This window comes from Battus philenor, unplaced genomic scaffold (assembly GCF_028537555.1).
Source record: "Battus philenor isolate CCGP_79_NKW_IND1 unplaced genomic scaffold, ilBatPhil1.0.hap1 SCAF_1, whole genome shotgun sequence".
Lineage (NCBI taxonomy): Eukaryota > Metazoa > Arthropoda > Insecta > Lepidoptera > Papilionidae > Battus > Battus philenor.
This window is the reverse complement of record NW_027181661.1, coordinates 10,589,319-10,610,070: the sequence shown is the minus strand read 5'-3', so window position 1 is coordinate 10,610,070 and position 20,752 is coordinate 10,589,319. Positions and strand designations below refer to the sequence as shown.

Sequence of the window (20,752 nt, the reverse complement as noted above, 5' to 3'; positions counted from 1 at the left end):
GCTGAGGTCGTCGGGAAACGTTCTCGGCAATCTTATTGGACATCATATTGCAATGAAAGTGATGACAGACAGAAAACCTTATTTAATGAGTTTTTTTTTAAAGAAATGCCTTTTCGTTCACATTTTACTTTATCAAAGTATTCATCACAGAATTACAATTTTAGACCATCGACGTACGAGCCTGTTGATCAACGGACGAAAGATGGCGATGTAAGTTTCATTAAATATTTTATTGTATACAAAAGTTCTTAACCTTTTACCGTACACGATACACAAAAATAACACAAATGTGTTTGCTTTAATTATTCCATTTTATTAGCAATTTATCTATTCTCTTCTTCATAAGAACTCTTGTCCTGCCTTAAGCAAAATATAAAAAGCTGAATTGGTCGAGCCGTCCATTTTTGCAATCCAGCAATATAAAAGCAACACATATGGCAATTCATTTTTATTTATATAGGTAGATAAATAACAGATAATTATTACACTTGTGCATATGACATTTCAAGCGATAGTCACGGACTGCTGCGTAGTATTAACTGATGTCTATAATAAAGGACAAATAACATTAAACAGATTTAAGTCTTAATGAAAAGTATATCGCATGACTCCTAGTGTCAGTACAAAGCCCCCCTTTTCACTTATTGCCATTCCCAGTTAAATAGTAGGAAATAAAAAAGCCTTCTTTATTTTCTGCTATTTAACTTCATTTTAAACCTATTAATTTTCTATATCAATGGCAGCTCTGGTAGTATAGATAATAACCCAGTTGGTTTTTCACATTACGGGGACCGGAAAATAATTTCACTTTCTTAAGTTCAATTTCACACGACTACATTTTTCACAACATTTCCTTTCTTATCAACAATATATTCACCTTCGCTATCGAAAATATTTTGCCATCTAGTATACAATGTCGTCCAAGTACGTAATGAGTTACCAAATTACAATCAAATATCGACTTGCGCAGAAATAACGTTACTTTTCAGTTCCCCTAATATAAATCGCAACTCTCTAAATGATGTTAAATTAATGGAAAAAAAAATCTTTATTTTGTTCCTTTTTTGAGATTCGGAGTAGTCTTAATTATACTTATTAATTTTAGTTTTTTTGAAAGTAATGGCCTCAAACATATTAGTTCCAGAATAAAAATGAGCTACAACTTCCACCTAGAACAACGAAACCAAAATTAATCGATAAACCAAGACATATACGGAAGTATCCTTTGAAATTGCCCAACACGCCTAAGAACATAAACACGAATGTAAACAACGATCATAACGATCGCCTTATTATATATCAAAACACCGTAAGTTGCTCAATGAAAGAAAGGAACTGCCAGAGGATTCAAGAACACATACAGCACATGCATAAGAATGGAGTCGATGTATTCGATGGCCCGGAAACTGTTAAAGTGGACACAAATCCATTCACAAACGTAACGGGACAGGGCTCTGTTAACCCATTCAACTGTTATCTTGAAACGATTGACAATGAAAAGGATTATGAACCTGCTAAAGAACGAAAGCAGTATTTCGAAGAAAGATCCTTCGTCAAAGGTTTGTTTTTATATCGTAATATTAAAAAAGTATCTCATAGTGTTAGTGATCTGGTGGCAAAGTATCAATCTATATTTGCCTTGCACGTACAGATGATTTCTCTCGCTTGTATATTGGTTGCTCCTGAGTACCCCCTGCCTATCGGCGTGTTTTGGGTGTAATTTTTTTCAACCTGTTCTTGCATTGAGTCCTGTATAATCTGAAACTTGATGTTTTTTCGGTGAACGATGGTGGACGACCTATTAAACTATTTTATGTTTACATTTATTTGTTCACGCATTCACAATAAACTGTGTGTTTTACAATAAACGGACGGAAACGAACGCTGTATTAACTCTGTCCAGTGAATATAATGCAATATTGTCTAATTTTTAACTATGATGAAGCAATGCTTGTCCCCTTCTGGGGCTGTGCATAATTTTAAATACTTCTTCTCAGACTTTTCTTCATTTCTGAAGATCGTGACCGTTTTGAAACGCCTTGACGGAATTAGCGACAAGTTATTGTCATACGTATATGCTCTGCTTTCCTTATGGTTGTAGTAACGAGTCCCGTTATTGATTTGACTTGATCAGGGCAATGGATAGGTGATCGTTCTCCTTTTTTTTAACCGTCTACTTTCCCTACAACCAGTGATTTGTTGAAGTTGATTGTTTGCGAGTGATGTGGACAAAATAACTTAATAGCATGTAGTAGATTTGAATCTTTTGTGCAATATTAAAATTCGGTGGACAAAATATTAAAAAATAGATAAAAATAAGTTTAAAAAAACGAGAAATATGAAATATCAGATATGTAATATCGGAAGAGCTTATTCTTTTAATTTACAATGTATACTTTTTACTCGGCGCTGTAATATTAAGTTGAGGTTACTGTAATCACGTAATGTAACATTTTTTGTTTATTGCAGATCATGTATCCGTCGAAGATTTATTAGAGTTTGCGGATCAAAAACCATGCGGGAGACAACGTGGAGTAGAGTCTGACGAAGTGAGAATAATGAATAAGGTTCTTAAACAACAGGTAATCAGTTAAAAACTGACTAATGTATTATCTGGATAAGCGATTGCGAAGCAATAATACTACCACAAAAACAGATTAATTGTACTCACACGAACGCGCCTAGAATTTCAAGAAAAGTATAAGTAGCAATAAAAACAGTTGTTGGAAAGCTGTTTATATTTAACTGTTGTTATTATATTTTATATCTTCTATCTCTGAAAGCATAAAGCTAAGAGACTTGAAATTTGGTAGAAATATTCCTTTCGCAATCAGACCCCGGCTAAGAATGGATTTTACGAAATTCCACCCGCAAGAAGGGTTGGGGTGGAAAGGCGTTTACAAAAAAATGCATATTCAGAAACTACAATTGCTCTCATAGGTATAAAACTTGGTCGTAAAATATTATTCGCGTGTTAAAAATTACCAAGAAAGCATTTTATGAAATTACACGCGCAAAAAGCGGGTTACGCGAAGCAGGCGGAGGAGAGCTAGTTATACATAATATAACATTATTTTCTATCTAATAAAATTATTATTTACAGGCAACACCAGAAGAATGTCTTGAAGCTTTAGAGCTCAGCGATTGGAACGTTCACCACGCGATCAAAATGATTAGAGTGAAGATAACCGTTGGGGACGAAGTGTCTGTGACGCTGGAGGAATGCAGCCGGGAGCTCGCTAATTCTGCTGGAGATATAGTCAAAGCTTCTGCTATGCTTGTTTTGTGTAAAAATAATGACATCTAATATACATCTAAATAATAATTGTGTGTTATTAACTATTTTTACCACATTATAAATGTATTTAATACAAAATATACAGATAAGTTGGAAAAATAGATGCGTTTAAAATTATAAAAGTATCCGCAAGCTTTTAAATATTCTCGACGTCATTCATTACAGATGCAAACATATTTTCATAGACGGATGTTTCAAGCAGATTTTAAAACAAACCTCATTAAATAATTAACTTCGAATTATATGAATGTACACAATAAATGTGCTCCAAAAATTAGCCAAAACCAATCCTTTATGCATTACATTTCAATTATGATGACTAGAATATATAACTACTAAGAAGTAGGAAGAAAAAGGGGAAACTTTTCCTTATATTATCCCAGTCGTTAGTGAAGACAATCTTGGAAGTTTTGTTGCGGTGGCGTTTCATGGCTCCTATGTTGATTGCTCCTACGTATTGACTAATTTTTGAAATGATTTTTACTTATCTTTGTTTTACATTTTCGTTCTCTGTACTGATTCCTGTTTAATGTGTAACTATTGTCTCTCTGATCATATATATACATCGTAAAGTCCATCAACAATAAACAAAAATATGTGTAATTGTGTATTGCAAACATAAACATCTTTAAATTGTTTACAATTATCGACGACCACTACAATCATCTGTAAATGTTGGTTGCTTACAAAAGTGAGCTTAAGAGAGCTCTGTATGACTTTTACCAGGCAATTATTGTCTAGTAATAAAAAGCCAATCCGGAATTGATGACTCGGTAGTACCCGTCCGTATAACTTCTTGAAAGAGCAACATTTCACAGTAAAGTCAAATAAGTTTCTCGGGTGTCCAGCATTTATCTATCAATTTAATTTTAACTCGTTAAAAATGTTCGGAGTTTTACGTGCGTTATAGTTACTACAACTAAATTTTCCACTGTATGGAAGAAATTAAATAAACAGTAATATCTGTAATTTTCCGATTAAAAAAATATTATTTCTTAATTTGTTTATACTCAATTATATATCAGGTCTCACTTTCTAAAGTAAATAAATGATGAATAACTCGTATAAAAACTGATTTATCGTTAAACAGACACAAATAATTACTCTTTCTGCAAAAATTGTAATGTAAAGAGCCACACGACAGAACATGAAACATAAAATTAAAAATAATTATACACCAGATATTTTACTTAAGTAAATAGTTGTTTTTAATTTTGAAATATCTTCGTTTTCCAGATTGAAAGTCATTGAAAACTATATATTCTTAGTAGATTAGGGATTTTATACGTTTTCAATATTTGCTACTGTTTATCTTGTCTGCTGCGGCTTTACCACAACAGTAGATTAGAGACCTATCGACGCATGCGCGAGTTTTTGGCCTATATCTCGGACGAGGCCGAGTTCTATGTGTGCGTACAACGTGCGCAGCAACCAGCAGGTTCCATGTGTTAGTTCAGTACGTGGAACGTGGCGCTCGACCTAGATTCGCATGCCGGCTGCACCACACTGCCAACCGGGACGATGAACAAGTTTTAAGGCATTTTGTGACTAGAAAATGTTGCAAATAAATCGGCAATTCATTTTGAATATTTTTTACCACTTTAAAAATCATATACATCGTAAATATGCATTTGAATGTACCTAAAAATACTATTCACAGACAAACAAGCACGTATTTAATACATTATGAATTACTATTTAAGGATAATGCAATTTTTAGGATTAATTTTTATCCTTATTTCATTACACATAAGTTACATTGAAATCAACGAAAATTATGAAGCTACTGCTACGCATATCTAGTACGGAAGTAATATATTCTGTTACATCCAAAAGTCAGTTTTCTATAAAGTGTTATATTTACGAGGAATTATCTGTAGATATGTTTTCCTTCTCTATTTAACGTCTCCACCCACAGCTGCTCGTTTACACTAAGGGCATCTGTCCATCGATATAAATCCAATTGCCATTTATTATTTTAGAACGAACTCAGTATTTGGCGATGCGACTTAACATAGAAATTGAAGACGGACACGTCTGTTAGCATTATCTGAAATTAACACGTGCAGATATGTGGTCTTGAATTAATCATTAAGATAAATATTTTTTAACCATCCGTATTCGTTCTTCGTAAATGTAAATTCTTTTGTTGTCTATAAAACTGAACGATTAAAATTGAGTTAAAATATTTTTTTTAGACTTATTAGCATTCTACTTATATCCTTTACGGATATATCTAGTATATCCATTTTTAATTATTTTTTTCAAAAATTGGTTTTTATAAAAAATTATAGGTATTTGAAAATAATAATCACTACTCGTTTTCTTTCTCTTTCACGTCTAAAACAATACGAATAAAGCATAGAATAGAGGAAAACTAATTGTAACAGTACAGCGGAGAATATGTTACAACTAACTGTATTATGTGTTGGAAAATTTATATATTTGTGAAAATAGCGATAAAACATCTGAAGTAATTTAAATATCTATGTATATATAAACATTTAAATCATCTATGTATATATAAGCAGCACCTTTATTGTTAATCTTATACCTGCTGGTTATTCATATTACAATGAAGAATTATTTGTCGTTAGGCTGTAGAGCCGATTTCACTCGTTACACAAAAAGTAGTTACGCCAAAATAATAATTTTACGTAAGGTATAACATAAATAAATATCTGCTTTGATTTCGCTTTTCGATTATTTTGTGCAAATCACCAAGACATAAGTATTAGTTACATTAAGTAAATTTAAGAGAACTTTTTTGAACAGTGTAAAGAAATTAAAATATTTGAATTTATATTGTTGGATGGTTCTAACCAAGCAATTAGTATTCAGTAGAGGAAAACGAACTTTTTTGTGGTAACTCAATGAAACATTTACAATCGTTGTACGCTATATCGGCTTAATACAAGGGCTCCCCTTTTATATAGATATAAGTAATTATTCCTTAGTGGTATGAAAGCGAATGTTAACAAAGAAGGAGAGAATACGACTTTCAGTTAAACTGGTTTTTAATCTATAATGTTATTTAGTGATATTGTCTAGGGATTTAAGAATACCCCCTAAATAAAAAGAAATTCCCTAGGTAAATCTTTTGAAAGTATCCTTCCTTTGCTGAAAAGTGTTGGATCGTGATTTTATTAACATAATAACGACGATAAGTAATAGCAGTCATGCCACGTGTGAGCGTGTGGTCAGAGTAACAGACACTGCTATATCAAAAAAATTTAAGGTAAAAAAATTAAACTGAAACCTCCTGAGGTGCAAAATTTTCACGAGATTAATTATTGTTTATATGACATATTAATTCATCTCTTATTGAATGACGTATCCATACATTTGAGCAAATCGCATTAAATCGAAATTTTCTCATAATGACAATCAACGTAGACAGTTCGACAAATTCGGGGAATCCCACAAATAGAAATGTTAAACGTGTATTGATCAACATCCTTGGCTGCTTTGCTCCTTGGAGCGTCTGTCCACGCAAATAGCGAGTTCGACCGAGAAAGAACGAATATAAAAGCCTGAACCGAGGCTCGAGCTCCCGAGCTTAGTTAGTTACTGTTAAGAAGATAAGATTAAGCTTACTTAAGCAGTCGCCTTAAAATTCAGTGAAAATATTGAATTGTAATATTCAAAAAAAAATCAATAAAGAAAATTAAAAAATAATGATATAAAATATTTTAACTTATAATTAAACGTTTCTTAGTATGTCTTGAACAGTATAATCTTCAAAGTATCGAACAAAACTTAAAAAGAATTTGAATTAATTTTGAACATAGCGGCTAAGCGGGGATTTGATCGAGGTAGCAACAGAGCGGGGGATTCGCGTGTTGGGCGGAATCCTCGAATATATAATTTTCTGCGCTAGGCTACAGTAAAAAAGCGACAACAGTGTGCAGTGGCGCTAGGTCTACATTTAGGCCACCTAGTTTTCCGCCGACGCTCCCTCCACTTCGGAACCCCCTCACCCCCAACTCTGGGGGATTCCGTGCTCGCGTGACCTATTTATTTTCTGCCTTATGTAACCGCACCGCTGGCTTTGTCGCCTTGCACCAATAAGGGGGCTGGCTATATTTATATATAAAATGACATCGTATTGTTTATTGATATAATTATGCAACTTTTTACCGATTTCTTTAGGAAGAGATGCTAAGTGTATATGTTCTGTTGAATACATTCGGATTACCTAGGATAAGAGTAACACGTATGTTATGGAAGGTGTGTTTGCTTTTAGGACATTAATTGAACATGTTTCAAATCATTCCTCTAAATATAAAGAAGTCGTGTCTAAATTTTAATAAATCTTCTTAAATAGTGACAAAATTTCATGGTAAAATTTTTCTAAAAAGTTAAATGAATTGCTAAGGTTTCCGCAGATATATAAACTAATTTTGTAAGGTATGAGAAAGTGAAATTAACTAAGAAGAGTAAAAAAGACTACCACAAAGGAACTTTCGCTTTTGCGCATGCAACACTGATTATAAATATTAGTATTGACCTAGTTACAGAATAATGGTCAAGAGCTGTGCGCGAAAGGTAATACATGCAATGTACTATGGATGACTACGGTTGGATAGTACAACTTTGTTTGACAACACAACGTTTCGTGCATATTATGATATTGAAATACATAAACATTATTTTTAAAGTTACTAAACCTACACATGCTTGGTTTACAGAAATTGGTAAAATACAATATATGTCTCGATATAGTCAATTGATCTTTTAAAATCTAAAATAGTTTTAATTATTCAAGCATCTAAATCGTCGGATCAGGTAAACTGTTTGACCTATTTTCAATACTCGCCGTAAATCAACTGTCATTCTTAAACTGTTTCTACGTCATTACGAAGACCAGTTTCTCATAATTCCCTTTTTATATATACTATATGTGAGTAATCCGAAACAATCATTCGGTAGGTGACTAAGTTTTTTTAGATATAATTTGTTTTCAATAAATACACCGTGTAGCTACGATCAAACTGTACATATAATGACGTTATTTTTAAAGATATGTTATTTTATTTCCATATGTAAAAACTTATAGAAAGCAAGAATTTCTTAGACCTACATATATTTAGTAGTTAGTTTATAAACGTGACGCTCGCAAATCCATCTCAGGCGCCGTGTATTCGGTAGGTCACGTGATCCGATTTTGAGGCCATCCGCTCGCAATAATAAATTTGTCACACGCGCTAGTGTTAATATTTTGTCGCGATCGCATATTATATGCAGCTAAAGGGAAGGAAAACACTTTAATGTTGGTCTAACTAAAATTTATCCCCGTCAAAATATTTTGAATTACTTTGGACACGTAACTTTCCAAAGAACTCAGCTGCTTGTAATATTCAACAAGTATTTTCCCTATACTTAACAATATAATCTTGACAATTCGGATAAGGTCATGGGCAGTTTCTACTTACTTACTTTTTAGATAACATGTACATGCTAATGATTAACTGAAAATAAAAATATAGCTCTTAATTACAGAATTCATATTTCTGTAGAAGTTTAGAGAAGTAAAGTTAAATTTATCAAGTATTTGCATTGATACCCATTTCCGGCATAGATAAAATTAACTTACGTTACAAGTCAATTAAAAACAAAACTCGAGGGCAAAATATTCTTAAAAACGTTAATTAATTTCAAACAATTAATCGTACTTGCGAATTTAAACTGATAAATTTTTTTGTATATATTTTGAAACATGAAGTGAAAAAGATGTTCCTAGGTTTGTTTTCCTTTTCTGTAATAACCTTTAGGCAAACTATATTCCAAGGGTTCACAATTCATGGATATGCATGAGGCATTTTGCTTTACAGAAACTGAACCATTTAAAACCAATCATTTTAAGATTTTTAAAGGAATTTTTTTCGAAAGAAATAAAAATAAGAGTTAGTAAGATGCCTTTTCCACAAGATATTGAGAAAGAATATTTGGAAACAGTATTATTCTTATACCTTTGAACGCTTCTTTGCAACTCAAACCAGTTTTTTCCCTTAGAGCGATGAATTTTTTAAATGAAGGTTATCACATATTTAATCCTGCAATTAGAATTAAACATTAAAATAAAGCTATTTGTAGATGATAGACGGCGAGAAGCAAAAGGACGGATATTACTCCCTGTGAACCGCCAGTGTTTGATAAATTGTATGTGCAGTTCTCTCGCCCTTTATGGCCCAATTCATTACTTTTAACATACATTTAATTTTACAAAGGAGTACAGAGTTTTCTTAATTAAAAATGATTCTGTTTTTAGTTGATAAACACGGAGGAAAAAATCGAAACCTTGTTGTTTTTGGTATTAGTTAATTCGATTTTGACAATATAAGCGATAAAATGGGAATTTAAACAATAAATAGTGTAAAATAACAAAAATAAGGACACGTTCAATAAATCAATAACAAATCAAAATTATACCGGTATCAGTAGTCGTACTATTCTACTATACACATTTAAAGTCAAAGATGTAGTTAATGATGTACGTATACATGTTATACTACTCCGTAATTTATTGAAAGTATATTTATTTGTGTACGAAGTAAAAGTTGTTTACGGTCTATAAAATGTATCATATATTATTTCTTCTTCTGTAAATCCTTAACGCTGGACCACAAAAATAATAAGTCACTTATACATCTTCGTAATAAAGTGGTATATCCTAGAAGCATTACTAATATGTGTAAAGAACTTGTAGACTTTAGCCGAAAGAGTGTCAACCGGTTAAAACTTGTACTTAAGTTCATTAAAAAATATTATATGCGTCTTTATTTCGCGAAGTGTAAAAACATAAACAAACCTCTTTTATAAAAAAAAATTAAAGCCAGTGATGTTAATTAATTGCCACGTAAGCATCGGCATAAGTATTTAACTTTTACGATTATGCAGTGCAGCTACTGTTCTATACATTTAAAAAAACAACCAGTTTTACTTAAATAAAATGTACTTCCTATTGCAAGAAGATTTCAATGGCCAATTATAGTTATGCATTTAAGTTTAAGTAAGAATGGACGATAAGTGTGCGCTACTCGTAATTTTCTTTGTAAATAGATTAAATACTTTTTAAATAATATCCGTTTATTTTAAAACGTAAGGGTAGTATCTAGTAATATTTTGTGTAATTTAATTCTCCTTATTTGCAGTTTAGCTACAGGACATTACAGTTCACAGAAATATTCGTATACAGTACTTAGTAGTTCATTGTAGGTACGGTCCTAACTCCGTAAGCCTTAGTAAGTATTTCTATAATTAAATAATGCAGAAAGTTATGTGAGAAATTGTGTTCTCGTATTAAACAACTTATCTCAGAAATATTCAAAAAGGAATATCAGAACCATAATTCATGCTATCTTTCAGTGGAATATGCTTAAACGAACGTTACGGTTAAATTAACAGGAATCAAAATATGAAGTTGTTCAATTTAGAACGTTATCGTTATTTATGACACCTGTAATAATTCTGACCATGGAACACTTATACAAATCAAAAAACTTTTTCGGTAAGTAGTGAGTTTGGCCAGTAAATTAGTAATGGCTGCGGGAAGTCGCTGGATCCAAGCTGCACGAGACCGGTCATCGTGGCGGCTTAAGCCTAGCAGTGGGTGTCTTTCGGACGATATAAAGTTGATGATGATAAAGTGACTAACATATATGGCTATAGATTTGTATGGGGATATACAAACGTAAGTTTGCATAGAGTTAATAAACAGTTTGTAATAATATTTCGTGTCTATTTTCATATAAATAATTGAATCTGTTGCAATAATTTGCAATGTATATTATGAAACTAAAAACGTTCTAACTCAGAACTAGGAAAACGTTAACGACTAGTTAGTGAATGGGTTGCCGGTTAATTGCCTGGTCAAGAGATTATATTCGAGTTTCGACCGGAATTTATTACAAGTTAGTCGCTGTGCCAGAAAAGTATCCATTGATGAGAATGAGTGAACACGCATTGACGTCTGATTAAGAAATTAATAATTCGCGAATTATTATTTACTAAAGGTTATAATTTAAGAATATTGCGATAAAAAACCGTTTGTACTGCTTTTGGCTAATTATCGTGATTTGTTTTTCTTCTGTCTTGATGTCCAATATAGATTTAAATATAACATAAAACAATACAGGGCTATTTAACGATTCCAGAATTGATCTTGGAGCTTTTATGAGGTTTTATATCAGGCTATTTATTTCAAACAATGGTAACACCAGTACAGCACACGGCAGAGAAATGAAGTCTCACATTACGGGCCTAATAGGCAAGATCGCAGTCTCTCGGAGTGGTTCAGAGAGCCATTAAAAGGGCTATGCTCGGGATTTCTCGACGCGATCGTATCTAGAATGAGGGATAACTGGTAGCGCACCGGATTAGCAAGTAGGAGTAGCAGTGGGCAGACTACATGGCCGCTGGGGCTAAATGTTGGAGTGGAAACCCCAGACCGGCAAGCGCAGCGTAGGTTAGACAGTCGATCCACACCGTGGACAGACAATTTTAAGGTTGACGGAAGGCCCGGTCGTAACCGGTAAATTAATAGTATTTTTAAAATTATTGTAGAAAATACAGACAAACTTGTTAGTCATCAGGATGCATGCTTTAGATTTCCAACATGACTAGTAAAGAGGTGTTATTAGAAATCTGCGGGAGAGGCCTATGTTTAACAGTGGACGTTCTTAGGTTGAAATGACGACGATAATGTTCTTATTTTATAAAAACAAGATTGTAAAATTATTCAGACAGAATAGGTTGTGCTTCTCAATTCTACTAGATATTCTTTTTCGAATACGGATTTTGGATTCTCGGGATGCGTATGACAGATTTTGTATTAGAAATTAATAAACATTAGGTAGGAAACTATTAAATAAACTATAAATTATATAAGGTGAAACGTGGGATGATATACTCGTACATAATTAGGCACTGCGGTTAGATCATTGAGGTTTTTTAATCACCTAATTTTAATTGCATTTGGGTGATATACAAAATAATCCGCGCAGGTGTCCATACATTGTTTTAGATGTAATAAGTCTATAAGTATCTAACTAAGATAACACCAAAAAAATATTTAATTGAAGGAATTTAGAACAAGTATCAAGTGAATAGAAAAATTTCCTCCGAGTCCCCCTTTACATGTGAATCGGAGCGCTTTAGGTCGTATATTAGCGACTACGTTCGCCTCGTATCCACAATTGAATAAACGACAATTTGCAGTGAAGGGTTCCCGAAGGTCGTATTTCAAACTTACTCCTTACTAAAGCCTTCAATATGGTATAACTGATATGGACAATAAACATTTATAAATTTACAACTGGGATAAGTATTTCAATAACAAAAAAATTGTTATTAAAATAATTAACAAGATAAGAATGAAAAATTAACAAAAAATGGATATAAATTGTATTATTGGTTTTCGTTTGTTATTAATATAGAACTAGCTTTCGGTTTTATCAGATCAATTATTTACAGCGTTACTAGAACTGTATAACCGTTTTCAATTGTCACTTCAACAAGCTACAAATCCCATTCGTCTACTTGGTTACAATATGGCTTCTTACTAACGCACAATTATTATATTAGATACTTTTTTTCTGCAGTGAAGAAAATCTTATGGAAGAAGGAAACTTGCCTGAATAACTAACACATTGTTTTTTTTCTGCCTAGTGAACTGAAAAAAAATTAAGGAGTCACGGACAAACAACAAACGATATTGCATTTATATTCGTGTGAAGATGTCTCTAACTTTTCTCTCTCGTGCTCTCACGAAGACGTGTAAAATAGTGTTATATTATTCATACTATTACGTACATCAGTGGCACCATAAGGTACGATATGACGTAGTAAAAAGGACCGGTTTTCGTCGACCGACAATAACGTCACAACAAAAGCTTTAAATTCGTAAAAGCGCAACTGGTTGCGATTTATCCCAAAGGTCGTTGTTGAGTTTGCGGCATACCTATCCGGTAAAAACTGTGAAATTCGAACAATCATTTAGAGCGCTTTATTATTATTAAAGAGTATTCAAAATACTAATCTTTCATATCAAGAAATAAATATTTAAGGGAAGTCCTTGGTAAAATCCGTTATGATTGTTAATTCCAAAAATCAATTGAAAATATTAACTAAAACCGTTTGACGTTCCGCTACATCATACATTCTAGTTAGCATTGCAATATTAAACTTAACCTATCTATGTAGAAGTCGTATGACGTCAGCAACTACAGGCTGGCAGGTCGAATTCCGTGGGCGATAAATTAGATCGCCGCATAAACTGATGCAGTGTTACCATATAGATAGAAGTCGGCTCACAAGCCCCCGCGTCATTAAGGACTAATTCTATCTAGCGTGTTCTACTTGTCATTATGCCGTTTCGGTTCTAACGGTGTTAAGGGGGCAGAGGTGGAGGAGAGGAGGAGGTACGGGGAAAGAAATTTGCCGCGCATACGTATATTGGTATAGAACACAATGCGGCATCGCTCTGCGTCGACGTGGGTCTGCGCGCCAGCGTAGTAGTGCCCGCACCCATCATAAAAACGTATAAGAGGGCAGTCAGCGATGCCACACCATCAGCAGGCAAAGTCGGGGTCGCCGCGTCCGGGAATCCGGCTCCCGCCAGGTAAGTAAAGCTGAGCGTTTACTTTCATCGTCCGATATGATCTAATCCCCAACTGTTCCACCGCTGGCGTTTTCCATTGCGGGTTATCGCGCTCTTATCTCGACGTCCGCGTAACGCGACTATGAATTGTTTAGGAATTCTATTTCATTTATTTTACACGAACTCATAATACTCTTGTCTGTCCCAGTGCAAGAATCTCCACGATGGTATTTAGTACCCCACTGCTTTCGCCTCCAAGGGCTTATTTAAAGATGTAACTTTTAGTACCATCGTCGCGTGAACCCATGTTGAGCCTATGGAAACAGTGTTCAAGGTTGTTACGGATAGCTACGAGTAACTCAATAAAGTTTTTGATGAGTTCTAATGTGAACCTTGCGTCTACATAATTTTTGACATTACATAGTATTTCTTTACAATTTTAAAGTACAAATTATTGTAACGAAACAATTGATTCTTTGTTTCGGTTGTTTCTTATTTGTTTCTGTCTAGAACACCGAATGAATTTAGTTCATCTTTATCTGCATGAAGTTGATTTGTACTATTTTGAACTAGTGCCAATTTTCACCACAAGAAATTTTAAGAATTCAATATAGTTTTTATCGAAAAGTCACGGTTAAAAGAAAAATCGCTAAGTAAATATAATACGTCATGTTATAAATTCACTTATAAATTGATAGTGGTAGTACTAAAAAGATTATTTTTTTTACAATGTTGAGTCTCATCTAGCTTTGATTTGTTTTATGAACATAAGATAGATAGGTCAATAGCTTTAATAGACTCGTCAAACTTAAAAATCGTAAACGACGCACTATAATTATACAACTCCTTGTGTTCAATCCGTTCTCTCGTAACTCATCAAAAACAACAACTATAATCGAAATTTATATATAATGATTAATTGTTTAAATTTTTAATTATAATCAAGAGCATTGCTATTAATTCATGTCCTGGGTTAGCGAAGGGGCCGCGGATATGATAGCAATAATATTATAAATAATAATTTGCAGTTTGTAAAACAACAGTTTGCCAGCAGTTTTATAAGTAATGTAGTAGTATAAATAGATGTCTCCTTTCGTTCGCTTTTGATTTATTTCCGCTAATATGATTTAACTAGAGCATGCATTTGGTATTAATAGTTAGTAATGGCAATTTTTTCAATTACAAGCTAAATGCAAAATGAGAAAACACGTTAATCTTTGTTTTGTATAACAATTAACGTTGTGCCCAAAGTTGATTTGAGGATCTTTTAATAATAATAATTATTTATCTTTACTTGTACATTGATAAATATTTTTGTTGAATTTTTTTCATAAACAGTTACATCAACTTTTATTATAAAACTTATTTGATTATTTGTGTTACGGTTGCATTATGATTTATTTCTTTTACTACCACAGATGCAACGATTTACCTTCTACTTTTCTTTTATCAAAAGCGTAATTTCAATTTTGTACATTTATCATGGAGGTGAATATCTATATTTTATTTTCTTTCAACTAAAGCGTAATTTCAATTTCATGTACTTATCATGGACATGAATACCCATGTTAATTTTTCTTTCCACTGAAGCTAAATTTCAATTTTATGTATTTATCATGGAGGTGAATGGCCGTGTATACTTTTCTTACAACTAAAACGTAATTTCAGTTTTATGTATTTATTATGGAGGTAAATGGTCATGTTTACTTATCGTCCAACTAAAGGTATATTTCAATTTAATATACTTATAATGGATGAGAATGCCCATGTTTACTTTCTTCCTCTAAAGCTAAATTTTAATTTTATGTATTTATTAGGAAGGTCAATGGCCGGCAGTGTTTACTTTTCTTTCAACTCAACCTATATTTCAATTTCATGTACTTATCATGGACATGTTTACTTTTCATCCAACTAAAGCTAAATTTCAATTTCATGTATTTATCACGGAGGTAAACGCCCATTGCTTACTTTTCTTTCAACTAAAGCATAATTTCAATATCCTGTATTTATTTTGCAGATGAATATTTACTCGAGCATGTGGCTATTCGCCACAAATGCTCATGTAATTAATTATGCCAATGTCGTACCTTATTTTTTCGCACTTATCACAGGAGTTGCGATAAAATACAGACGTGTGGCAGTGCCACAGCATGCATATTTGTTTGTTATGACTATTTATTTAGGTGACACTACGGAAAGAAAAATAGAAAGGTGTAACTAATATTTACTATGTTTCATATAGTCGGTAATTAGTTATAGGTATAAAAGCTTCAAAGGGCTGTAGCCGATTGGGAAGCATAAAGCTGTAAAGCTTTTATATTTATTTCTAATTACACTGTATGAAGTGATCACTCTGAAATATGTTTTATTAATTGGTCTTTTTGAAATGCCGCCGACCAATATGTTTTGGCAATACAGTCAGCAGGAACTGATAGTTAACATTAAATAATTGTAATATGTAGTATTATGAATTTTGAAAACAGTTTTTCGTATTATATTACTGTGTGTCATTACTTTCTTTATTATTTCTCAGACCATAAGTTTTGGATATGATATGCATTACATTAATTGACAGCAAATATTTACCTCTTTAAAGCTTTAAAACTCAATCATCTTGTATATAATAGTGGCCTGTTTTCCTTCTCATGGGTGTAGTGTCATAAACTGTATTGGCAGTAATTTTAACATGCCAAAAATATTATGTGAGAGCAAGGATGGTAGGATTTTCGTAATATCCGTTTTAGGCTAACTGCTTCTTGGCGTAAGAAATATTCTATTTCAATCTTTAAGCCTTATGATTCCAGAGATATCGCAATGAGTCAGTATATGCGGAAATCTTTTGTTTGTGTACATATATAAATATTCTTGATATATTAAACTGTAATGTGTAATCTTATAAACCGACATCTTAATAAGTAAGCAAAACAGGTAGATATTTACAGATCATAAAACTTTTATACTTTGGCTCCAATGCTAGTAATTGCAAACAAAGAACAATTAACCATAAGCTATTAATTATTGACTACTGTATGTACAACTCGACACCCCAACTTGTTTGGTAGGGTTCACGGTTACCACTTGATGTTTTATGTGAACTGTCAATTGGATTTAGTCCAAAAGAATCGTGAGAAGGAAGCCACGATGCCTCAGTGCACCATAGGCTTAGTAAATTGGTTGAACAGCGGGCCTCTTCCAAACGGGTCCATTTCCATCGACCGTTAAATTATATTTTTTGCCTAAGAGCGTTAACGCTTGCGCTGTAACGATGGCCTAGTTATTTTTGGTACTGTCCTAGATAGGAACGAGGTCGGCCCAACCGCTGTTTTCATCATCTGTAGTCAGTTTTATTAGATGGTGCCGCTACGGGCGGGTTGGCCTCGCAAATTGCACGCTGCCTTAGATTGTTGTACGCCGTTCACTCGATAACGTGACTTGGTTTCGTACGATTCGCTCAACGGTCACCATTGTTTTATAACGGGTTTTTTATAATACAATTGTTCGATTCAACAGCACACTCGACATTAGTGCCATCACTCTATTCAATATATTTTACACATGTAGGATAAAAGTATCCACGAAATAGATTGCTGTACGTCATGTTATTTATGCCATAAATTGTTTATTTTTTATAGAAGATTTTAATTCCTCTAATGAAGACTTGACTATATTTTATTTTATAAGAGACAAGAAAATGTCATACTTTGATTGCCGGACACAGCGAAGTTTTATAATAGATATAGAAGACCGAGTACCGTCATGTGTGTGGTGATGACGGAGAAGGGGAGGTACACTATTTGATCCTAACTAAGCCAAGGCCGGCGTAGTGGGGATAACGTTTACACGTGTGACCTAGATAAAAGCCGAGCGTACGCGGACGCTCACGAGTGGATCCGAGCAAGTCCGTTCGCCACACTTTGATCAATACCGAATGCTAGAAATATTATCTTGCAAGCGTTCCGTTCCAGTTTGCACACACCACTTGGATTCTTTCAATTTTCCGACAGATTTGATCATACGTTTACACCGCTCTACTACACCTCCGGTGCGGTCCACCTTTCGGAACCACCCGCATGGCGACCCCGAATGTGGCAGGGCCGAAGATAGCTCCTCTCCTCCATTCTCCATCACGAACATGACTACTCGTGTTACGATTTACATGCACTTTTTATCACATACTACGTCCTGACAGAAGAACGTGGTGTGAAGGTTGCAGTGATCATTGGTGGCGCGGCAGTTCCGTCGCAGCGAACCGATTGCATCGATCGCGATTACATCACCAATCGCGTCCTTTCTCTGCGCGCGCAGCTCGCCCCCGCGCTTCCACCCGCCACGGTCCCCTCCGCTCCCGCTTGCCACTACGGCATCGTTCTCTCGCTAAGCGGCAACCATTCGTTGTTACCTCGTCGACGGCTGCGGTCGTTTCCTTAGGTTACGCTTTGTACTAGTGGAACTCAAAACTTTTCTTCACTCTTTTTTAAGTTTGTTTTCTCGCGTAGATCTTTCTTTTTTAATGTTTATTTTCTTGATATAGGGAATATATAGTGATATCGAATGCATTTAAAGTGTTTTAAATTTTTGTGTTATTTTAACGACCTACTTTTGTAACTACCGTAATGTGGTTATACCGCTATTTTTTTTATTGTTCAGAAAGATTTTAGTACTGAGTATACTTTCACAAAATTCTTACGTTTCTCTCATAATTAATAGTTACTACCCAATAACCGAGATGCTTAATATTTTGAGACGCGAACCGTTTTAATTGCAGTTGGAGTTCCAGAATTATATAAGAAGAATGAAGATTTATTGATGTCAGCTGTGTGGGGGTGAGAAATCGACTCGACTTCTTTGTACGAGTCAGTCTTTTTCTCTCTCCTATATGGTTGGCATAAAGTCATCGTTAAATGTCAGCACCATCGCCTCGGCCGCGCGTCCATCGACTGTGTATGCAGTGACGTCGGGGATTACGCAAGCTGTTTTAAATTTGGCTGCGAAATCTCTGAACTTTCTGCTAATTACACGACCGTTACAGATCATTCAACAAGAAAAGTCGAGTTCTGGAAGTGACGCCGCTATCAAGTTGTGCCTGAAATATCTGTGTCGTAATTGTTCTGTTTGAGTCATCGCGTCTAAATGACGAAATGATCGTTGGCGTGCGCGCCGCAGAATTGGGCAATGGACGCGACCCCTTCCCACTTCACCTCGCGTCAGAGTCACAAAGCGAACTCAACCGAACAATTACGATAACGAACTCGCTAATTTTCTTTTTTTTTTTGCAGTTCACCATTTTCGCCTCCGTGTCCGGTGTTCGTCACTTTGACCGATCTTTCGTTTTGTCGCTGCTTGCGATTGTTTTTTTTTTTGCGCTTACAATAATGCGATTAACAAACATATGCGATGCGATTTGTACTAATAAACAATTATATTAAAAAAAATTGTTTTAGTAATCAGGGTATTGAAAATTTTGATGATATGTTCACTTTAACAAGCTGAATTCATGGCATGGTGTGTATTGGACATGTAGACTGGGAGTTCCGAAAAGTAATGGTTACAACCCTTGCCCCGCCCCCCTTCGTGCAATGGCCAATAGCAAGTTGAATCTATGCCCTAGTCAAAATTGGCAAATTCCACGTGTTGTAAAAGTTTTATTGGTGCACAATACGTTTATATCATTTTGCACGAGCGAGTAAATCCAACAATCATTATAATCATTACTTAAAAATGGTATAGAATTTTAAACCCGAAAAATTTTAAATCTATATTAGATAATGTGGTATACATGTACACTGATTTTTTTAACTACTGTCGAGTGAAAATTTAATAAGCCACATTTTAATTAAATCATACGATCAACCTATTACTAATTATTATAACCAAAAAATGTAATCAAATTTTCACATGCATCACCATTTTAAATTCATAGAATTCCGGTAATCCAGTACATATTTTTTTATTCAAAAAACATGTTGATGAACGTATAATCGAATATATTTTTCTTCTAGTCGCAACGCGGCTGCCACGAAATGACGAGAATTTGTAATACAGAATTATTTATTATACTTCGTAACACAATCCAAACTTCTTAACAATATTATAGACAATAAAATTAAATTGAGGTTATCTAATCGCACTAAAGCACTCTATAACCAGTTCATTGAACAAATAAAATTAGCAAATAGGTCCAGCCTAAAATCCAAAATGAATGAGGTCTAAGATTCATTCAAGCGAAGTATTGCTATTTTTACGCGGTGACTTTATTAAAAATAGACTTTATTAGAAATCCAAAATTTACTCATGTTGTCCATGTAAAAAAAGATATTTTAGTTTCTTTTTTACATCTACTATGAACAGGTACGAATAGCATGTTTAAGGCATACAACTTAACAAGACGTTGATGTATAGACAGTTAAATAATGATAATATGTCAAATAATAATAATAATAAATTAACATTATTTAGATGTTATTCATAACATAAATTTTATTTATAAAATTTATGTAATAGCTTATTTACATATAATTATTTAAAATATTTAAAATAACGTATGGAAAAACAAATAAATCTCAAAAAAGCAGGAAAATACACAAGAGTTTAGTACAAATATAATTAAAAAATATGTGAGTAAAAAAGGTTATAATTATTATAACAAATCAAAAAAGAATTCGTATAATAATTTTAATCTCTATCATGTTGTTAAAAATGGCCAGTATCGAATAAGAAAATGATAATTATTTTAATGTTTAGTTGGGTATTTCAAAACTGCAATCCAATTAAAACAACATATAAATCATCAGGATAAAACTAAATAGAACTTGAAGAAGCCGATTAAGCGGGACGATATGAAGAAGTTATTTTAA

General features: G+C 33.6%; 1 protein-coding gene across 1 annotated transcript; it reads left to right on the top strand.

Annotated features, from left to right (window-relative positions):
• Nucleotides 1-105: 105 nt before the first annotated feature.
• Nucleotides 106-3,396, top strand: LOC137932411 (uncharacterized). Its single transcript, XM_068776059.1, has 4 exons — nt 106-210; nt 1,139-1,559; nt 2,470-2,582; nt 3,104-3,396. Exons 1-4 carry the CDS (start codon nt 106-108, stop codon nt 3,305-3,307), a joined length of 843 nt encoding a protein of 280 aa, XP_068632160.1. The 3' UTR covers nt 3,308-3,396.
• The last annotated feature ends 17,356 nt before the right edge of the window (nt 3,397-20,752 follow it).